Source organism: Cebus imitator, unplaced genomic scaffold (assembly GCF_001604975.1).
Source record: "Cebus imitator isolate Cc_AM_T3 unplaced genomic scaffold, Cebus_imitator-1.0 Scaffold155, whole genome shotgun sequence".
Taxonomy (NCBI): domain Eukaryota; kingdom Metazoa; phylum Chordata; class Mammalia; order Primates; family Cebidae; genus Cebus; species Cebus imitator.
Window position 1 is genome coordinate 2,816,502 of NW_016107470.1, and position 21,386 is coordinate 2,837,887.

The 21,386-nt window shown below is 42.6% G+C and overlaps 1 protein-coding gene across 13 annotated transcripts in view; it reads right to left on the reverse strand.

The window, feature by feature from the left end:
* Positions 1 to 21,386, reverse strand: part of TRPM3 (transient receptor potential cation channel subfamily M member 3) — a 587,648-nt gene that overhangs the window by 19,418 nt on the left and 546,844 nt on the right. For all 13 annotated transcript variants that reach the window (XM_037743827.1, XM_037743826.1, XM_017543459.2 and 10 more), the window contains 3 exons: positions 4,812 to 4,962; positions 4,496 to 4,695; positions 1,217 to 1,349 (listed from right to left, as the gene is read on the reverse strand). In XM_037743827.1, the coding sequence (XP_037599755.1) occupies positions 1,217 to 1,349; positions 4,496 to 4,695; positions 4,812 to 4,962 (484 nt within the window). The remainder of the gene's footprint in view (positions 1 to 1,216; positions 1,350 to 4,495; positions 4,696 to 4,811; positions 4,963 to 21,386) is intronic.

The following is a 21,386-nucleotide window of genomic DNA, read 5'->3' on the forward strand; positions in this document are numbered from 1 at the left end:
TAAAATCTGTGCATTGCTTTAAACTTTATTAGTATTGGCTGAGTACTGATGGATACAATCACTCAATGGCATATGTGTGTATACCTACTTATCTAGACAGAATTCTTTAAAGAAATAAAAGGCCAGGGACAGAATATACCATTTATGTAATTTCTACAGAGCCACTAGAGAAGTCTGAAGTGGATGAGCAGACAAAATGTCATTTCATGAAAACTGAAGGTGACTGCCTTGAATCTTAGAAGCCTGAGTCATACTGACTAAAGTCATCAATATGTTATGCCTTTCTACACTATTTCTAATTTGCTTCTGCCATCTTTATATTGCAAATGCTTAAAATTTAAAGTTACACCCATGTGTTATAATATTCTGGGTGTTCTTCAGAACAGTGGTTCCCAAATGCTAGGTTCTGAATGTGCCAGCCTGGAATGAAGGTTTTATTAGACTACAGCAAAATAAGAAAAATAAGAAAATGTAAGGGTATTTTCATAAAGCTAGACTTATTAGGTTTAAAATTTCTCTTCTATTTATTTGAAGATTTCTGTCTCTTTCTCTCTCTTTAAAAAAAAAATACTCTGAGGTATATCCTTCAGTTGGAAGATTTTTCTTATAGTCCTCCTGGCTACCAATGAGATCTAAATGTATATAACCACTGGGTAGAAAAATCTGATTTAATTTTATTTTTTGTTTTTATCTTGTTCTATAAAAAGAAAAAAAAATTATGGGTGAAAATCCTAATTATTATTTTAGCTAATTTACAGCTCTCTTACTGTCATTTATTCAGAAGGTGTTGGGCACCCATATAAGCCAGGCACTAGGGCTGTTCGACTCCTTTGGAAAAGACTTTCAATAGCCTACACAAAACATAAACTGCTGGGGAGCCTAGAGTCGGGTGAGTCTCACTTGGGATTCGTCTGGGTCAGAACTTTCCAATTTCTGGTCTGAGCCTGCAACCTCAGGCTGTCCTGTACTCAAAATTCTCTTCTGTCTGGGAGGACAGCTTCTACTGCCTGCTGGAGAAGCGTAGGATCTGTAAGTCTGGGATTTTGATCTGTAGACACTTTAGGCAAGGTTCTGTTCTTTCACAAGCTCCATGATTTCTCAAACAATAAAAACAGACACAAAAGGTCTCTGTTTTGTGACTGTGTGAATAAACTCAACGGATAAAGCATGCCCTGGCACAGCACATCTGCCGGAGGCATGCGTCCATGAAACATACCTTTCCGAAGTCACCCGTATCCTCTCATCATTGGATGAATTGAACCGATCATCCTTTTCTCTGAAGTATTCTTCTATGCACTGCTCTTCAAAGTCATGTACTTTCTTGAGCTCATCATCAGTTATGAAGAGTTCTATGACAAAAAAAAAAAAAAAAAAAAAAAAAAAAGAGCCATGAGGGAGAGAAGTAAAAGCAATGGCTCTGTTTTGTGAGCCTAATGACAGTCCCAATATAAATCCAGTGGGGAAAGGGGTCCTGGATTCCTTGCCAAGTCTCAAATGAAATCCAAATCCAATTAGGCAACTTCCATCACCATGTTCTTTCTCAACATGAGATTTATTATGGGTCTCTGAAGTTCACCTGAGCATAACTGGTTTACTGCAGGAGCTGGGTAGAATTAGGCAAGCCGTGAGGCCAGGGAAAAAGCTATATCAAGGAAGCTATTCAAAGCATAGAGGTATCTTAAAAGCTCAAAAACTTCTGGGCTGGGGGTGCGGCAGAGAGACATATTGATTGGCCTTACTAAAAGCCCTTTTGCACCCTCCTCCTCCTTTTTTACTTTCCTGCTACTGAGCTGAGAAAGCCAAACACAAAATTTCCAGTTTCCCTTGAAGCTAGCGGCAACCACGAGGACCCAGTTTGGGCCAAGAAACAAAAGTCTGCTGGAAGGAGGGGTGGTGTCTTGGGAAGAGATTTTACTTTCCTGATAAAATATAGAGATTTGGTTGCTTTTTTCTATAGTTTTTCACCGTCCCCTCTTTTTCCTGCCTGGAACACGAACGTGATGACTAGAGGTGAGGCAGATATTTTGTGGCCATGAAACAAGAGAGCACAAAAAGAATAACTGAGCCTAAAAATAGGAGGACTCTGGATCTTTGACTTCAATGAGCTGTTGTTGAGCTCTGGGTTCTTGACTTTTGTTACGTGAAAAAAATGAAGCCTTATTTATTTGTGTTATTGTTAGCCTGGTTTCTGTTACTAAGAGGTAAATGGATTCATAACCGACACAGCAGTAGAAAGAGCCCAGTGGAAAGTCGAACCTTTAATTGGTTTATGAATCAGGGTTAGGGTGAGAGAACTGCTTTGCCAATTGCATCAATGGGACAAGTCCCTCTTCTAATCTCATGCCCTTGAGATGCAATAGGGATTGTCCCAAATGTTTGGAGCCCGGGATTTTAGACCCTCAGAGATTTAGTTTGCTGAGGTGGCTCTTGCTTGCTTTGACACATTAGCCTGAATTTGTCTGGGGTATGGAAAGTATGAATGTAAAAGCAGGTGAGAGAAAAGAAAATACCAGAAATCAGACTGCTTTTGTCAAATATGGGAGGCTTCCTAAGGTGAGGCAGACCTGTATTATAGGGGACACTTGAGATTCACTCATGAAATTCAGAGCATTTTAGCCTGGAAGGAGGGGAATGAAAAGAGGCAGTTTAGAGAGGCCGTCAAATCACAGACGATTGCTCTTGCTGCTATCACTATTGCTATATTTGAGACTCCAGGGAGTATATTTAATACTTACTCTGCTGGCACTTCATTTAACTTCTTTGGCTATATGTAATGCCTTTTTAGCAAAAATAAAATACTATTTTTTAAAAATTCAATTTTACATTTCAGAGTGCTTTTGTGTCTGAGGCTCTGCCAGAACTTGGCAGTGCCCTGGGTTCTTTTAATTAAGACTACAGATGGATAGTGAAAAGTTCAGTTTCCCTGATGGATGTGTACAAGGCAGGGCCCTTGGCCCTGACCTTCATCCTTTCCGACCCAGCCACAGCACTAAAATCTTTCTTCTCTGAAAAAGCGGACATGGCCGTTCTTTTCTTCTGAGCATCCGGTGACCTGGCAATGCTTTTGTTGCTCTCATTGATGATAATGACAAGAAAACCATGCACAGCAGCTGTATGGATCTGGCTCTCACCTAACCCAGCGTCTGGCTTGTGCAGTCCTCTGGACTTCGGCAAGGGTGTGGGCACTGGAACAGAAATGGATCTCCAGATTGTCCTACTTCCTGCATTGTACTTACAGACACCCCCTTCCTACCTTCCCTGGATAAGTGAGGTTTCTTTTCTACCACAAACGAATCATGCTTTCCTGTAAATTGTTTTGGGACCCTGAGCGAGCCCTCAGCATGTTACTCACTGCAGGCCATCATTCATTAGAGCACCCTGCCGTCCCTGATTTTGTACCCCAGGCTCCTTCACATTGGCTAGGGTTCCTGAGTCAAGAAGCTTAGGGTTTATTTCATAGGTCATCCACCCTGACCCCTCCAACTTTTCTGTTTGCTTAAATTTGTGTTTCAGATGGATACAGTACAGTGAATTCTGGAATTCCCAGCTCTCTCTAATGTTGATGTCTAAAAACAAGTTGGGCATTGCAAGGTCACGGAGGGTGTTAAGAGCTTCAGAGAAGCTGTTGACCATATCATTTTGGTTTCAAACCTTAGGTATACTGGTGACCCCACAGAGGGAGGTAGACTCCTGGGCTATACTCCCAGGGGTGCTTGTTCAGTAGATTTGACGTAGATGGCCTGTTTGACACACTTTGAGAAACCATAGGAGCTTGTTGGTATGGGGCTGGATTCCCAGTGGTTCTTAATGGAGCGTGGGACCCAAGGGGTATTTAGGAACCTGTGAGAGTTACTAGCATTCTGTGTGTGGAGGCTGGATGTGTCAAACCTCCTGTAATGTGTGGCACGATCCTATGCAACAAGGAATTGTTCCACCTCAATGCTAATAGAACCTCCTGTTAGAAACACTGGGCTGGAAGGTGGATGGTAAAGGGTCTTCTGTTTTGTCCTTCAAGTAACAGAAAGTAGGGCTGGTCTTTTCATGAGGCACAATCTAGACACAATCCCTAAGGTTTAGGAAAATGTTTAAGTCTGGAAAAAGTTACAGGTCCAGAGATTATTGCTTAAATTGTACATAATGTAGCCTTGGGTGGCATATTGATATGGTTAATGTATTTTGGGTTGAGATCTCTTGGAAAGCAAGACACTTAGAACTTATGAAGGTGCTAAAACAGCCCTGCTGGAGACTGATCATATCTCCCTATGAAAGACTTGAGGCTAAGAGTGCTCTATTTCAGCCTCTACCATCTTCTTTCTGACATTATTTCTCATTCAAACCAACTCCCCTATGCCCCAATCCTCTCCAAGCCTTCAGAGCTGTCCATGGTCTGCAGGAGGTGGGAGGACCTAGGTGGCCATGCTGTCCTGCATGATTGCCTATAGGAAGTGGTAGGGAGTTCTGATTTGTGGTGGCTGGGCTGTCACTTGAAGCGTACTCAGGCCGTAGTCCCTTTCATCCGGGTCGCTCTCGTGTTTCCTCCATCGGCAGCACAGGTGCTGGAATATCATGGTCATGTGGCTAAAGATGATCAGTGGTGGGGGCAGAACTGGCCTTTCATGGAAAGTCATGATGAGCTGATACCTCTGAAACTTCCAAACTTGGTTGGATATTGATTTTACTTCAAAAAATGTATTGCTAAAATAGAGACCAAAGAGAATCAAGTGAGAAAAACCCACTGTTTTCTGCAGCACTGACTCCCCTTCAACCCTGCTGTCCTCGTCCACCCCATGTGCCCTGAAGGATCCACTTACTTAAAGACAGCAATGAGGAGGTTGACCAGCAAGATGTTTGCCACTAAGAGGTAGCAGGCCATGATGGCTGGCACGATCCAAGCTCCTGTCTTGCAAGGAGGAAGCTGGATTATTTTACCATCTTCTCGGGTCTCATTCTGTCCACAGGGAGCTGGAGGGAGCAACACAGGCAAGAAATGAGAAACTGTGGCTATTTGAGTTAGGAAAAAAAAAAAAGAAGATGGATTTGAATGAGGGTTTTAGATGGAAGAAATATAATAGCCATCTCAAGCAGAAAAAAGTTCGAAACAAGCCAAAATTGAAAAATGAGAGCTTCATGAATATCTTGAGGGGCTGCTACTCTGGGTGGGGGGCCCTCAGTTCCACTGTGTCCCCAAGTTATCACCTGACCAGAAGAGGGGTGGAGCCACCTGCTTGTTCAGCCTGCCGCTAGGCCTTTACACTGGGTAAGGGGCACTTGGTGCCCCTTCTGAAGCCTGATGAGGACTTCTCTTGGGTGTACCCAAGGAGCAGAGAGTCCCACCACTGGCAAGTTACTTTCAAAATGTGCTGTAGAGGCTGTCAGCCCGACAGCTGTAAGAGTAGCAGCATCTCTGGGCTATTGATTGGGAATTAACACTAGGGCAGCTGTTAACTGCTGCAAGAAACAACCTGGGAGCTTCAGCTGCCGATTTGCTGTCTCCATACAGAAGGAACAACACAGGGCAGCTCCTTGGGAAGTATTTAGAGGGCTTGTTGCCCAGTACTCCTGATGGATGGGATTTTGCCAGGAGGGCAATGAGGGGTGATTGGCCAGGATCGTTGAGCTCACAGCCACCCACATTCTTCCAGCAGCATTTCCATTCCAAAAATGTGCTTTTCAGGGCACAGGAAACAAAATCCAACTGCAGTGAATAAATGGGCAAATGAAGAAAAAAAAGTCTGGAGGTGGGGGTGAGGAGGAAGGTGATATGTGGGATTGGCTGAGTCTGAGTAATGTGCTAATGAGGCCTGCTTGGAATTTCCGGGTAAATGCAAGAAAAAAAATCCTTGACAAAGCTTCTTAGTGCTGCACAGACAATGTGGCTCAGGGAGCCAGATGATGCCGTGAGGTGGCAGGCATGGGTGAGGTAGCCCGCCTCTTTAGCCCCCTATAGTGGCTTTAGAACAGAGCTCTTTGCATCTATCTGTAACAGTGGAGAGTGGGGGAGTGGGAGGAGCACCAAGAGGTCTCAGCAGTTGCCACAGGCTGCCTTTGATGATCTGCCAGGGAGATTTGAAAAGTTGACCCAGAATCTACTCGGCTGGAGTACCTGGCAAGAGGCATCCATTCCTTTCTCAAGAGTTTCTGTTGCTAGGCTGCATATTCTACAGTGATTCTCAACCCTGGCTGCCCTGGGGATCACCTGGGGAGCTTTAAAAAATACCAGTGCCCAGCTTGGCTCCAGACAATTGAATCAGAATCTCTGAGGGTGCCCCAGGCATCAGCATTTCTTTTAAAACTTTCTAGGTAATTCTCAATTGCCACGAAAGTTGAGCCCACTGAGCTAGAATTAGGCTGGGAAAATTATATAACTTTTGACATGCTCTGAAGCCCAAAATGCATCTTCTCAGCCTATGAGGATTTTAATAACATTAGGACACCAAGAAAATCTTGTGGCCAAGAAAAGATGAGCAAAGTGCTTCCTTTGGTTCTGCCCGCCAAGATGATTGGATGCAGAATCAGGCATTTTTGAGGAGTAAGAATCTTTTTTTTTATTATCAGCAGTTGTGGCACTAAACACCCAAGACAGCCCTGTAAGAGGTCCTGATCATTTCCACCCTTGGGAGGAAAACTCAGCAATGAAGGTACCCTGGCTTTGGCATGCAGTCTAAGTCTGAGAGTGGCTAGCGCTGGGCCACATCTTGCCACCTCCCACCTCTCCCTCTGAGCACAAACCAGACTGAGTTTCTTGCAGTTCCTAGAAATGCCATGTGCTCTCTTACTTCCTGATTTTGAGCCTTGCTGCTTCTTGGCTTCTAAAAGACCCCTTTGCTACCTTGCTCCCATTCACATGCTTCACCTGGGTGAATCCTGCTCATTCTTTAGTGCTCACCTGGCTTTCCAAAGCCCACCCAGCTCCCTTACTGCCCCTTCAAACAAGGACTTGGGTAGGTATCTTTCTTACAATCCCAGAGCACCCTCTGCCTGCCCTCTTGGGGGTCTCTCACACTGTATCACCATTGCCAGTCTGCTCATCTGTATTCTACACAAGATTCCTGGTGGAAAGTTGTTCTTCAGGATATCCCATCACCTGGCTCAGTGCATACACGTCGCACATCTACATGTACCTGTACAGGATGAGTATTCCATGAATACAGGAGATCATGGGACACAGTCTTGTTGAACACTAGTAGACGTTTCCCATACCTCCGCAGGCCTACTTGTGATGCTTAGTTTTGGCTCTTAGGGGTCATTAGCTCTTTTCTTAGGTTCTTTCCAGAAAACCTGCCCTCAGCTTGGTAAGGAATCTTCTTACACTCAACCAGATTTCAGGGTCTCTGCTACCCACTTGGCCACAGGCCTCGTGAAATCATTGCTTTGTTTTTCTCTCCTCTCTGAAGCTTCTCGCACCTACTCCACCCACTTCTTCCCACCCTGACAGTCTGGTCGGCTGGTTGCTCCTCTATTCTGCCCATTCGTCTGGCTCCTGTTCAGGTCTCTGTGTAGACACCAACAAAGAGCAGAAATAACTGCTTGGGGTAAGTTACAGAACTTACATAATTTTTACAAATGTGGTCCCTGATGTCCATTTCTTGACTCCATTCTGAGAGAATGTAAAATAAACTTGGGAGAGGCAGAGCTCATTTATGCTGCTCTTTATTGAAGGATGGCCATGAAGACACTTCCTCCACTTGGCCCCTATGCCCAGCTGAGAGAGGAAACAAGGAACAATAGGTGTTTGCTTGTTTCAAGAGGTCCATGTGCATTTCCATGGGCTTTCAGAAAGTGCCATCAACATACTTCCAGGTGTCTGCTGAGTTCCTCTGCTTGGTTCCTCAAAGGCCCTCACTAATTAAAATATTGGGCCAGCTTAAAATATATAAACTATATACCATATATATATATGTATGCAGGGAGAGAGAGAGAGAGAGAGAGAGAGAGAGAGAGAGAGAGAGAGAGAGAATCTTAATACCTTTATTGAAGATTTGATTTAATGTCAACAGGACTAGCGCTGGGAGCCTCCTCCCAATCTTTTGGGTATTAGTTTATTCCAGCTTCCCCCACCTTTTTTACTCATCCTGCTTTAATAGAGGTAGTATTGATTTAGTGTGGGGACATGTATTATAACCAGGCAGACAAGAGTTCAAACCCCGACTCTGGCTGCAGGCCGTGGCTCATGCCTGTAATCCCAGCACTTTGGGAGGCCGAGGTGGGCAGATCACCTGAAGTCAGGAGTTTGAGACCAGCCTGGCCAACATGGCGAAACTCCATCTCTATTAACAGTACAAAAATTAGTCAGGCATGGTGGCACACACCTGTAGTCCCACCTACTTGGGAGGCTGAGGTAGGAGAATTGCTTGAACCTAGAAGGCAGAGGTTGCAGTGAGCTGAGACTGTGTCACTGCACTCCAGCTTGGGTGACATAGCAAGACCCTGTCTCAAAAACAAAAAAAAAAAAAACAGAAAACCTCAAAAAATCCTGGCTCTGCCATTTTCAAAGGATCTTTCTTTAGCTTTGTCCATAAACTTTAGCTTCCTGATCTTTAAAGTGGGAGTGGTAACAGTATATTACTGTCAAAATAATTACACAAGATAATGCATGCAGAGCATGTAGTTCAGGGTCTAGCACATAGCACTCAATGAACATTAGCTGATGTCATCATTAGTATGTTCTTTCTATAATTGATAGACTTTGGGCTTCTCAGTTAGGAACTATGCTTTATTCCTCTTTGTGTTGTAATCACTAAGAATAGCTCTCTCTAATTCCCAGTATACCCTGTATTCAGCATATCATAACTACTCAATACATATTTCCTCTGGCTCCTGTTCATATCACTGTGTAGACACCAACAAAGAGCAGAAATAACTGCTTGGGGTAAGTTGTATGTATTGAGTAGTTATGCTATGCTGAATACAGGGTATACTGGGAATTAGAGAGATGCTTCTTGTTCTTAAAGAACTCACAATTTAGTGGGGGCAGAGAAAGGGAACAAAACACTGCATGATTGTGTGATACGAGCTTGGATGGGGGTTCTGAGGAAGCACTCGTGTTTCAACTGCTATAGTCCCTCTAGCCTGGCCACACAGAACAGTCTGGTAGTCAGGACCAGCCTGACAAACATCATCTAGGTTCAACAGCAATAAGGGAAATATAAATGAATTAGATGATCCTTGTTACTGTGATAATGATGATAAAAATGGATAATTAAGAAACAGCCTTCATTTGGTAATATCAGCAAAGAATCAGTGAGCATTATATGCAGCAGTTAATGCAAAATGTTGTTTTAGAATGGTTTCTAATGATGTCCTTGTTCTGGGTAGTTATCTGCCCTAGAAAGTGCTATGACTCAAACTTAGCATGTCTACCACTGAAGAAACTGGTGCCTTAAAGCTCTGACAAGCAGCAGATTCCAGGATGGGGAATAAATTATCTGGATTGTCTTATGGCACTAACCAGTTTCTGGAGAGTTATGTTCCCAGGGAAATGCCCCAGGACATGAACCCAAGATGGCACATAGGTGGATGTTTAGGGAATGTGGGTTGGTGACTTCGCCTGGGATCTTTGACTCAGAAACTAATGACACAGGTTAGATCTATTATCAAACCTGTAGGAAATGCAGCTGGGAAACTTCAGCAAAGCACCTGGCCAAAGCTAAAATGAAGAAAAGTTATTCTAGAAGCTGTTCATCGTTTAAGATTAAGTCATAGGGGCCTCAAGGTGAGGTGCAGGTGCAGAGTGAGAAGGCCACATCTATGCAGCAGTGGCCAAATTAGAAGGGATCAAACATTTGAAGATTCAGATTTTCTATGGTTTATTATGGGGGTCACATTGACACATCACATGGCAGAAGCCTGGAAGTGCCATTTCTGCTAACTATGCATGAATAAGTAGAAATGGATGATCGGGCTCTGGAACAAATGAATAGGTTGTACAGGTACAATCCTGCCAGAGTACGTGGATGGCAGTAAGAAAGCCCTCCCTATATCTGTTGTGGAGCTTCTGGAGCACAGCCTCCTAATGGTTGAAATGTTTTTCATACATAAACTTCTATAACAAGTCAGTGGCATCCCTTACTGGAACATAAGCCTCACGGGGCAAGATTTTTATCTCTAGTTCACTAAACAAAAGAGCCTCTAGAACACTGCCTGGCATGTAGTAGGTGCTGAATAAACATTTGCTGAATGCATGCAGACATGGATGTCGCATACTACACATGTGACCTGCATGTCCGGCATTTCTGTGAGTTACAGTTCCTCCATTTCACTGGTTTAGTGTCTATTTTCCTATTTACGTCAAGACCTCGTCAAGTGTCATCATGACCTGTCAATATAGGGTGGCTCCTGTGACAGCAAAAAACTGACAGAGGTAAAAAATAGACTTTTTGGTTTTTGGCTTTTGGTAATTGCCAAGGTTAAAGCAATATACCTGGTCTTTGACAAAGGCATAGAAAATCTCTCTCTAGATGCTGTTGTGTAAATCTCCATGGCAAACCAACCACAATACCCCATCTTGCATCCATGACAGACATTGCCAATTAGTCTTGATATTTTTTCCCTTTGAGCCAAGATGTGACTTTGGAATCCTTCTCAAAACTCCTGAAAGCATACCAACCAACTGAAATTGACGCAAGAGAAGGGACCTTTCTCTTAGCCCCTGTAGAAATGTGAGGTCTGGGGTGAAAGATCAGTGTTGTTCCTTTTCAGGATCCTCCTCAAGCCACATGACCTGGCCAGTACCTGCCCTATACTATATCACAGTTGCCCAGGAACCAAAAAGGGTCAGAATCAAACATTCTGCTTATCCCAGACTCTGACACTTGTGACAAGGGACCATCCTTTGAGGGTGGTGGAATTCCTCCACATACATCCTGGATCTGAGGACCCTGCCCCCTGTCTGTTTTTAAAGATAGCTTTAAAAATGATGCTTTCCCAGAAAATCCTGGTCCTAGTTTTTCCCTTATTTGGGATCCTCAAAAGTGAAGGAGAGTGGAGATTTGGAAATAAACATCCATGGAAAGCACAGTATGTACCAGTCTCTGCTGGGCACACTACACTGGTCATTGTGTTTCATGTTCATACCAGTGCTGTAAGAAATGCACTGTCTCTGTTTTATGGTTGAGGAAACATGTGCCGAGGGGGAAATCCCTCACACAAGACCACACAGCGAATAAGGGGGTAATGCCAGAACCATTCCATGTATCCAAAAATACCGAGTTCCTGCTAATGTGCCAGTGGCAACTGGCAGGGAAGGTACAAGTATGAATAAAGCAGAAATGGGCACTACCCTCTGTCTGACCCTGAAGTGTACATGTACTCTGCTCTACCTCAAATGGCCTTGCCAATGTAATACTATTAGTGGCCACCTATTGCAGGCTTAAATGCAAGGTTCTGTGCCATGAGCTTGACTTATACCACCTTATTTTAATCTTTACAATATTTTGACATGATAGGTCTAATGTTTCCCATTTTACATATGAAGTAGTGGGGCTCAGGAAGCTTTAGGGTCAGAAAGAACAAAATCAGGATGTCTACAAAAGACCGTTAAGCTACAAAGTCTCTTTCCTTGGTGCCTCTGAAGAAAGAGCCAACATGGGATTGAGAGGAATCTCTCAATTATGAACAAATGCAGAAACAGTTCATTAGACGTTGATTATTCTTGTCCCCATCGACATAAGTTGGCCTGAGCTGTTCAGATGAAGTACGAGTACATAGAACAGTTTAAAGGTTCGGAGGGTAGAGAGAGAAATTAGGTTCATGTAAGAGGTACCACGTGCAGGCACCTCCATCCCAAAGATTAAGACACGTGCCCTTTTCATTCCATCCTATAATATGCAGGGAAAAGAAGTATTTATTTATTTAATGTGCATACCATCTTGTCCCCAAAGAGAGAAATTTAAAATGAAACGCCAACAATGTTTGATACAATCACAGTTGTCCTTAAAAAATGACGAAAAAGGATATTTCTTTGAGAATGTCTCTTCCTCTCCTGCTTGAAGAAATGTTTCAAAAGCTCAGTCCAAATCACAGGCAGTGGAATAAAGAGCTTAGTTGAGTATCTGACTACATTTATCCTATTTTTTTTTTAAAGAAAGGATTTTCAACTAAAAATCCATCTTGAAAAGATAACGAGACAAAGAGGATTTCTCCACCTCCTTTTGAAAGGCCATACAGTTTGCTATGGAGGATTCAGAATGCCATTAGCACAGCTGCTGCAGCTTACCGGGAAGGCGAATTTGATTTAGATAGCACTGCTCTTTGGCCTTTTCCTGACACAACGTTTTCTGTGGCAAGACAACTGGAGATGCCTCCCTTTGCATGGTCACATCTTTCTAGATGTTTCCTTATCTGAGGGGCTTTGATTGTGGTGAGTTCAGACAGAGGTTTTCTCTGTAGAAACATGAAGCTCTTTCTACTGCTTTTGGTAGGTGAGTGTCAATATCCTCTTATAGTGGACAGGAAGAGCAGAGGTCACTGAAAACCAGGCAAGCCCAACTTTCTAGAGTCAAAAGCACCATCCACTAGCATCCCTCTTTTACTTCTTTTGTGGCTTAATTTTTTTCTCTTCACCTAACCCAAACACTAGGTAAGATGCTAACTGGTAATGACATGGCACAATGGCAGCCACTGGAAATTGATGGGAGGCCTTGGTTTCTCCGCCATGAACGAAGGGAGTTGGGCTACTGATATTCCCTGCAGTGCAACACACACAGATCTCTGGAAGTCCAAGAAGTAGGGCATTAAATAGCACTGAACTAGATAGTGATGATCCTATCAAACCTCTTTCCATCTTCCTGACTCCATCTCAGAGAAAGTGTCAGTTTAAGCATACTATTTCTTTAACACTTCCTTAATGTTTGCTAAATTCCCTTTTTAGGAAGCACTGGGTGGGGTGAAGGCTCAAGCATCTGGTAGAATTTCATAACAATGTAGGGTTTTTCACTCTGTTTATTTTGTGGTTACCTTCTATTTATGTCAAATGATACTGATTTTCAACTTCTGGTCATAAACTTTTAATAATAAATTAAATTTTTAAAAAATGAGCCAATTTAACTAAAACTATTAAAAAGTAGAACAAAGGTTACAAACTAGTGAATGGGGATCTCTAAATTCCTTCTATTCCTGGTATTTTGTCATTCCATGATTCCAGGAAGAGGAGCAAGAGACTTGAATATGCCCCAAACTGAATCATCTGTCTCAGGAGCCAACTGTAGGTTACTTGTAGAACCTTAATCTTTTTATTCCTGGCAGAAAAGCAAACTAGCTCCTACTGCATTAAATGGAACTCAGCCCCCACCTGGGGAGAAAAGGGGACCAATGATATAGCCTCAGACTCTTCAGGACCATCTTGGCTTGTGGTCTATATGCTATTTGTACACAATTTCAGCTTTGAGCTATTTAGAACCCACTATTAAACTGAATGTCTCATTTTTTAATCCAGCGAGTTAGAAAGCAGGATATCACAAACCTAGGTATATTGTTTATGTGTTGTTGGGGCAGCGGGGAGGTATGGGGGAAAGAGCGTCCTGAGGGAGAAGGGGGGATAATTCAATTCCCTCTGTTATTTGGTTCCATGTTCTTCCTATCCTACATATCTAGCTTTACCTGGATACAAAAATTATCATTTATTTGAAGAAGCCTTCAAAATTCCCACCTTAGTGTTTCATTATATCAGAAATTAATATCAGAAAGATCTTGTACAAATCTTGCCAGGGAAGAATATATATCTAAACTAGTCTATTGTACATGCCAGTGTGTTTGCTGCCATGGAGACTGATTGCATTAACAGCCCCAGTTTCTCTCTCCTCCCTGTATCCTTGCCACTTTGTCATGTGATGTTAGAAGTTCTATCACTAAACAGGTAGGATCTCTTTCCTCACCCCTTGATTCTGACTTCGGCCATGTGGGTTGCTTTGGTGAATGAGATGTTAGGAAATGTGACCCACACAGAACCTTGGAAAAGCCCTTGATGTTTCTGTTCCACTTTTTTCACTTCCGCCATTACTGTAAGAGATACACGTGAGCTAGCCTGCTGGAGACACAAACACAGGGAACCTCTGCTTCCAGCTGCTTCTGTTGTCTGAGTTGAGGCTGTTCTGGAGCAGGTGAGAGCCACCTGACCCCTGGCATGTGATTGAGCCCAGCCTAGACCAAAAGAACCATCCAGCCAACTCTCAGTTTTGTGAGCTCAATACATGCTTGCAGCATGAAGTTCCTGAATTCTAGGGTGGTTTTTTCTACAGCATTTTTCTGTTGATAGATACCTGATACACAAGTTAAACTTCCCTTGCCCTGCTTACAGCTGGAAGAGGCAGCCCTGTGTCCTTCAGGCTGACAAAGTCCTTTGCTCATTTCCTCACTTCCCTTCACTCAATTCAGGCTGCAGCTGATTGAAGCAGATCCCACCATTGACTGAGGAAGAGTGAGTTCACTGAATGACAACTGACTAACTGGATTCTTTATTTTTAGAAATAAAACAGAAGTGCAGAGACTTAAGTTAGATGATGACAAGTACTTAATTTAAAGATCATATAGAGCCAGACCTCACTGGGTAATGTGAAGATAGCCATATGAGAGAGGGATGGGGGAAGAGGGGAGGAAGGAAATGGGAGAGAGAGCAAGAGAGAAGGAGATGATTGATTGATTATTGATTGAGGCAGGAGAGAAGCAGAGAGAAAAGCAGATGAGAGTGGTCATGTCTTCTGATTCTGACTTTCCAAAACCACTTCCGGTTTTGCCCCCAGTCAGCTCACCCATGTCGTGCTCCGCTTCCTGTCTTTGAATGCCTCTGCAGTTTTCTCTTAGATACTTATAGTCAGTCTTTATTAAACCTAGTTTGTGCAGTTCTGTTTTCTTACAATCAACATTTTTCTCTGGTTGAGGACACAGTCGCTGAGACCTTAGACAGAATCGACTTCCTTGACTAGTAGTTTCATCAGAGAAGGGAGGGGCTGTGAGAAGGGGGAGGGAGGCTCTGGGAAGGGTTGGAAGAATGGAAATAATTGTGTTTAACTCACGGTTTTACTCAGGGCTTGCCTCATCATCATCATTACACCTTCCTTTTGATATTTGCATATACCAAATACGATTAGATAAACTCTTTTCTTCTTCAAACAAAAACAACAAACAACTTTCGGAGAAAACATAAAATAAGTTACTCTTCCAGATTTTTTCTTTTCCTTTTTTTTTTTTTTTTTTTTACATGGAGTCTCGCTCTGTCACCCAGGCTGGAGTGCAATGACACCTCCTGGGTTCAAGCGATTCTTCTGCCTCAGCCTCCTGAGTAGCTGGGATAACAGGCACATGCCACCATGCCTGGCTAATTTTTGTGGTTTTTTTTGGTAGAGATGGGGTTTCACCATGTCGGTCAGGCTGGTTTTGAACTCCTGACATCATGATACACCCACCTCGGCCTCCCAAAGTGCTGGGATTACAAGTGTGAGCCACCGTGCCTGGCTCTTCTAGATTTTTGTGTTGCTGTCCACCTGCCTGTAATTTATCACAACTCCTCGATGGGCAACAATACACCTTTCAGAGCAATTCGGGCAGGAGGAGGCACCCTTTCCCCCGCAGATGAAGGGAGCTGGAGTCCCTTCTCATTGCCTTCACCGTAGAAGGTTTTTGCTCTGGGTCCACACTACCTTAGCCTACAGGCCACACGTTGAGGAATATGCTTGTTGTTTCTGTTCTAAATGGGATCGTATTACTTTTCAGAAGCCCATACATATTTAGAGTGTTAGAGTATCTGAAGAGGGAAGAGCCAGGGCCCTCTTCAAGAGGGGCCGTCATAGGAGAAGAACCAGAAACCTCACATCAGGGCGCTCTGTGCCTGGAAGGATCAGACCAGTGAGCCGGACTGCATGTCTATGTGTACATGCACATCCATGGACATGAGGCTGTACCACCTCCAAAGAAATAATCTACGGCTCCTGTCGGCTCCCATTGGATTGTGCCTGCGGGGTTATATGACATCTACAGAAACCATCAATGTGGCTCCTAATATTCGGGAATGCATACATAAGCAAACAAGTTCCTGCTGGCATTATTTACAAATCCCCTGGTAAGAGACAATGCAAGAAACCCATTTGTATTCACAGCTCACAGTCCAGGCTCTAATCTCTCTGATCTGCAGGCACTCATTCCTCTCGGTGCCCTCTGGATCCCAAGCTCTGTTTACTGTTAAAACTTGAGCTTTTCATGTTTCTCAAACAATCAAGAATCCAGATAATGGGCAGTCCATGTTCCACTTCGAATCTAAGCAGCTGTTGGCTCTCGTGTTGTGAGAGTTCTCTACGTGTCCAGCTGCATGCTGAATATGAACTGCTATAAGTATGATCAAATAGTTGGGTGACAGCCTCACACAGTAGACTAACAACGTTTTTCTTTCCCAGGCAACATTGACACATGTCAGTTAAAATACGACATATAAACATTGTCATCTTGACAGATTTATCTGTTTTTATTTATTTTGTTTTATTTATTTTTTGAGACAGAGTTTCGTTCTTGTTGCCCAGGCTGGAGTGCAATGGCATGATCTTGGCTCGCTGCAACCTCCACCTCCCGGGTTCAAGTGATTCTCTCACCTCAGCCTCCCAAGTAGCTGGGATTACAGGCAAGTGCCACCATGCCCGGCTACGTTTGTATTTTTAGTGGAGACAGGGTTTTTGCCATGTTGGTCAGGCTGGTCTTGACTCCTGACCTCAGGTGATCCACCCATCTTGGTTTCCCAAAGTGCCAGGATTATAGGCATGGGCCACTGTGCCCAGCCTAGATTTATCTGTTAAAAAATAATAAACTGAGATACCAATCAAGTGAAGTGGGGTTGGGGCTGGGCAAAGAGGGAAAGGAAAGAACACTTTGCTGTTCATCATTTTTTAAGTTATAGTTTAAATAATCACATTATCCTACATTTCCTATTTTGGTGGCTATCCACAACTGACCACCTTACAAAATAATTTTGTGAGATCACTAGACACAAGGCACTAACCTCGGGTAGGTTCCGATTGAGGCTTAGATCTGGCATTTTGCCATCAATGTCCTATGGATAAGTCCTTTGATGTGTCTGAGCCTGAGTGTCCTCATCTTTAAGCCTGATCTAATGATGATAACAGGAATAGTGTTAATAACAGTGACAATGACACATTTCCAGCTTCCCTCATTGTTCATTCAACAGGTATTTATGGAGCCCCTACTGTGTGTTATGCACTGTTCTAAGTGCTCGGGATACACGAGTGAGCAAAACATCAATGCTCCCTGCCCCTGGACTATTCTATACTGGGGAAGGAATGATGATGGTGATAGTGGAAGGACAGAAAAGAATCAACAGCATAATAAATAAATGAGCTAAGCAGGCTGTCAGGAGGTGATAAATGCTGTGGGAGAAAGTAGGGAACACGGGGTAGGAAGGATGAGGTGTGATGCGAGAGGTCCACGGCAGGTGGTGGTGGCTGTAAGCCACATTGAGAAGGCAAGATTTGAACCAAGACCCCAACCTCAGATGAGGGAGTTGGCTAAGAGGCTCTATGGGGAAAGGATGCTCTAAGAATCAGGCACTGCTTGGTCCAGAGGTGGACGGAGGTCGGCTACAACCTGTGAACACAAGAAGGTCCCTGGACTGGAGTAATGCCAGGGAGTAGCTGGATGAAAGCAAAGAGCACTGAGGGGTGGGAGCAGGGACAGCAGCATGTGGGGCCTTTGGAAGGACCTCAGAGGATCAAATCAAGCTCCAAGGAGATAAACTTCTAACAGTAAGGCGTTACTTAAAATCCTTCATTGGATTTATTAAAGAAACTGAGTAATTGCTCCTCATCCATTCCACCTCTGGCCTGATGGTTTCTCATCTACTAAGCAAACCCTCTCTTCATGACTTCTGTTTTCCCCAACAGATCCTCAGTACCCTTACATGAAATAGGGAACAGCCCTGCTGTATCCAGGTGGGAGAAGTGAAGGTGGCTGAATGTTGGTCCTGTGCAGTCTGCAGAATTGACTCCCAGACTCCTTTGCATGTCCACCTATTGTAAGAAATGGAGGGCAAAGGAAAATGCATGCCAGGGAGGGCTCAGGTTTCCTCTCAATCCCACCCACATACACAGCTGCCCTGCCTTTATTGGTCAAACAGCAGTCTGCCAAGAGAAAGCTGATTTTGAATCTGGTTTGAGCAAAACCAACCTTTATAGGTAGATGAAAACCTCAAAGTATGAGGCTTGGGAGAGGGAACAAGGTTCTTATTGATGATATCAGGGCAGAAACCCAGCTTTTCTCATTGCAGCTAAGCTCCTTAATGGTTGCTGCTTAGTTCACACTGTTCACTGCACCTGCTGTGTCAAAGAACAATCAGCTAGGAGGCAGGAAAGTTCCTTCTGTTCCTTAAGCACCTTAAACTTTTTTGAGGTGAGAAACCTAAACCAAAGCTATAGCCAGAGGTTAACTGGAACAATTTTCTAGACGGTTTCACTCAACAGTGACACCCATCATAAAGTAGGTATAGAGAAAGGGTAGATTCAAAATCTTATTTTCAGTCTTCATGAAGACAGGAGAGTTGCTATTTCTTTTTAAAAGTGAAATAGGTGGCTTATGGAAAACCTGTATTTTTCTTTTATGCCTGGAAATGCGCGCATGCACACACACAGACAGAGCAATGATCAATTAAGTTGATAATATTCATTAGAGTATTTGAAAATTAGATGGCTTCACTTTGCCAACACATAAACATTCCAGAGTACAAACTGGTGACATGTCAAAGCTGACCTACGTTTTTTTTTGTTTTTTTTTTAAATATCGCCATCACAGTTTTAATAAGCTAATGCTTCATGCAGGGCCACTGTAAACAATGCTATGTGAACAGCATTTCCTTTGGCCAAGTTGGTCTGAATAGACCTATGGGAAGATCCTAAAACTAAACCACAAGCCGTATCAAAATTGGTGAGTTTCTGGATCCTACACAGAAAGAAAACAAGTTGGGCTTTTTCCACTTATATCCCTTGTCGAATTATGAAACAAAAACTGTTTGCTGGGCTCTGATAGACCAGCATTCGTGGGGTGTTTAAGAACTTAGGGAGCTTATAAAAGAATATTCTGTCTTCCTTTCTTTACATCTTGTGCAACTGTTTAGTAAAAAGGGGACAGTTAATATTCATGCCTTGTGCTGCATTCTCAATCATACAAATATACATACACACAGGAGAGAGAGAAGAGAGAGATGACAGAGAAAAAGAGGAGAGTGGAGGGCTAAAAGAAAGCAATTGCGGTCAAGTCCAGCTGAATACTAAGATAAGCTAACAAGATACAAGGGAGTAGCCTGATGCATGAATTGGATATGTGAACTGACTACAAGAAAATATATGCATAGGATGCAATTCTACTTAAGGTGTCTAGTGGAATTAAGGTGATAACTGTTCACTGGGGCCACAATAGGACATGCCGACATGCACAGACACATAGCAAATGGCTGAGATTTTTCCTACAACCTTCAAATAGAGTTGACATGGATCTGACATAACAAATTTCAAGCCCAAGTACAGCAAGTGTTTATGATTATCTAACAAACAATTCTGGTTACAACCATCCTAGAGATGCACACATCAGATTCTATGCCAGAGGCTTTCACATATAATATCTGATCGTTACAACGAACACATTTTTAAAGAGGTATTAAGGTTATAGAGATTGATCATCAAGATAAAATGGCATAAACCCTACAGGAAACACTTTAAAATTTCTAACCCATTCATTTATTTTTCAAAATTTTTGTTTCACAGACACTTACTAAACACTTGCTATCCTCCAGGCATTATTCTACATGCTATGTAAATTTCAACTCATATAAAGTACGAAGTAGGCACTATTATGGCCATTTTACAGATGAGTAAATTGAAGCACAGATAGGCAAGTTAACTTGCACAATGACACACAGCTAGCAAGAGGCAGAGCCTTGATTCAAACCTAAGATTCTATCATCTTAACCACCACCTTGTGCTATTTTTCAAGGTAAATGGTGTGAAAGCTATTTCAAAGTCAGGAGGATTTTCATGCACAGATATCTGCATTTAGACTTTCCTTGTGTTTTATCCTATTGTCTGGGTCAGTGGCTCTCAACTGGTGATGTGCATAAGTATTAATCTTTCCATGTTATAAAGACTTTTGAGGGCAAGTATAGCTATAAAGCGAGTTTGGCCAAGACGCTTGCTTTGGAACCACATCTATGTATATAATATACTTAATATAAATGGAAAACGTATCCCCATAAATATAATGAAACTAAAAAGCCTAGTCTTCATTTAACTATCGTCCAATAATTCCTTTGTAAATGAGTAAACCAATACTCTTTTGAAGGGGCATAAGCAATTTCAGGCTGGGAAACATCATTTATATTGTGTTGCATGAGATGATTCATTCCCTAGCCTCAAAGACTCAACATAAGCCCTCTTCAGGTCCTGTTTATCCTGCATCTGTTTTTAATCCATGGAAACAGAGACCTCTCCATTTCACTAGACAGCATAGATAGACCCAAGAATAAGCAGTTTGTTTAGGCATAGCTGTTTGCACCTACCTTAACTGATAGCTTCATTTGGCATAGTAGGGTTGGGTTTGCGGTAGGATGTCTGTTGAGAAGAGGTTAAGGACAAGCATAAAATAAAGCTTATACAAGCAATGAACAAAGCAAAATCTTGTTTTGCTGTGTGTCATGAAGAATAGCCTATTATTTTACGTTACTGGGTGATTGAAGGAACTAGTTATATTGATGGTTACCATGGATGTGCACTGCTCTAACTGGTTCCAGATTATAATAGGAAGCAGAGATGCTGAGTTTAGGAAGAGCAGGCAAATGAATCTAGCTTTTTCAACTGGTAGAAGTCTGCGTGTCAGCATCTGAGATCAATCAGGATGTTCACATCTGTCTAGTTTGTACTTAGTAAAACAAAAAAAGATGTTCACAATCACATTTATGGGTTTCAGAATCCAAGAGATGAATTTGGTGTCATAGAATACTAATAACAATGGCAGATTTACAGGGCCAGGTGGGTAGAGCAGGGCCAACAATATCTTCCTTGCAGTGTTCTTTTCATTTAATTAATTAATTGATATATAATTTATATAAATATAAAAAATACTAAAAAATGTATTTTTTTCATTACTTCTGCCTTTCTTAGGTCTGTCTCCAAACATTGATCCATGAGCAATAGTTCAGGGAACTTAACTTACTCTATTTTGATATTTAAAGTGATTTAGCTTACTACCATTTCTGTGTGCATAAGTCTGACATATTTAGTGCTCAAGACTGGAACTTTAGATTTTGGGACTCTATTTGTATAGAATCTTTTTGCTGGGCAATTATGATTAGCATAACTTAAGACATTGTACACATGTAAAAATAATGGAGCTGCATTAAAAAAAAT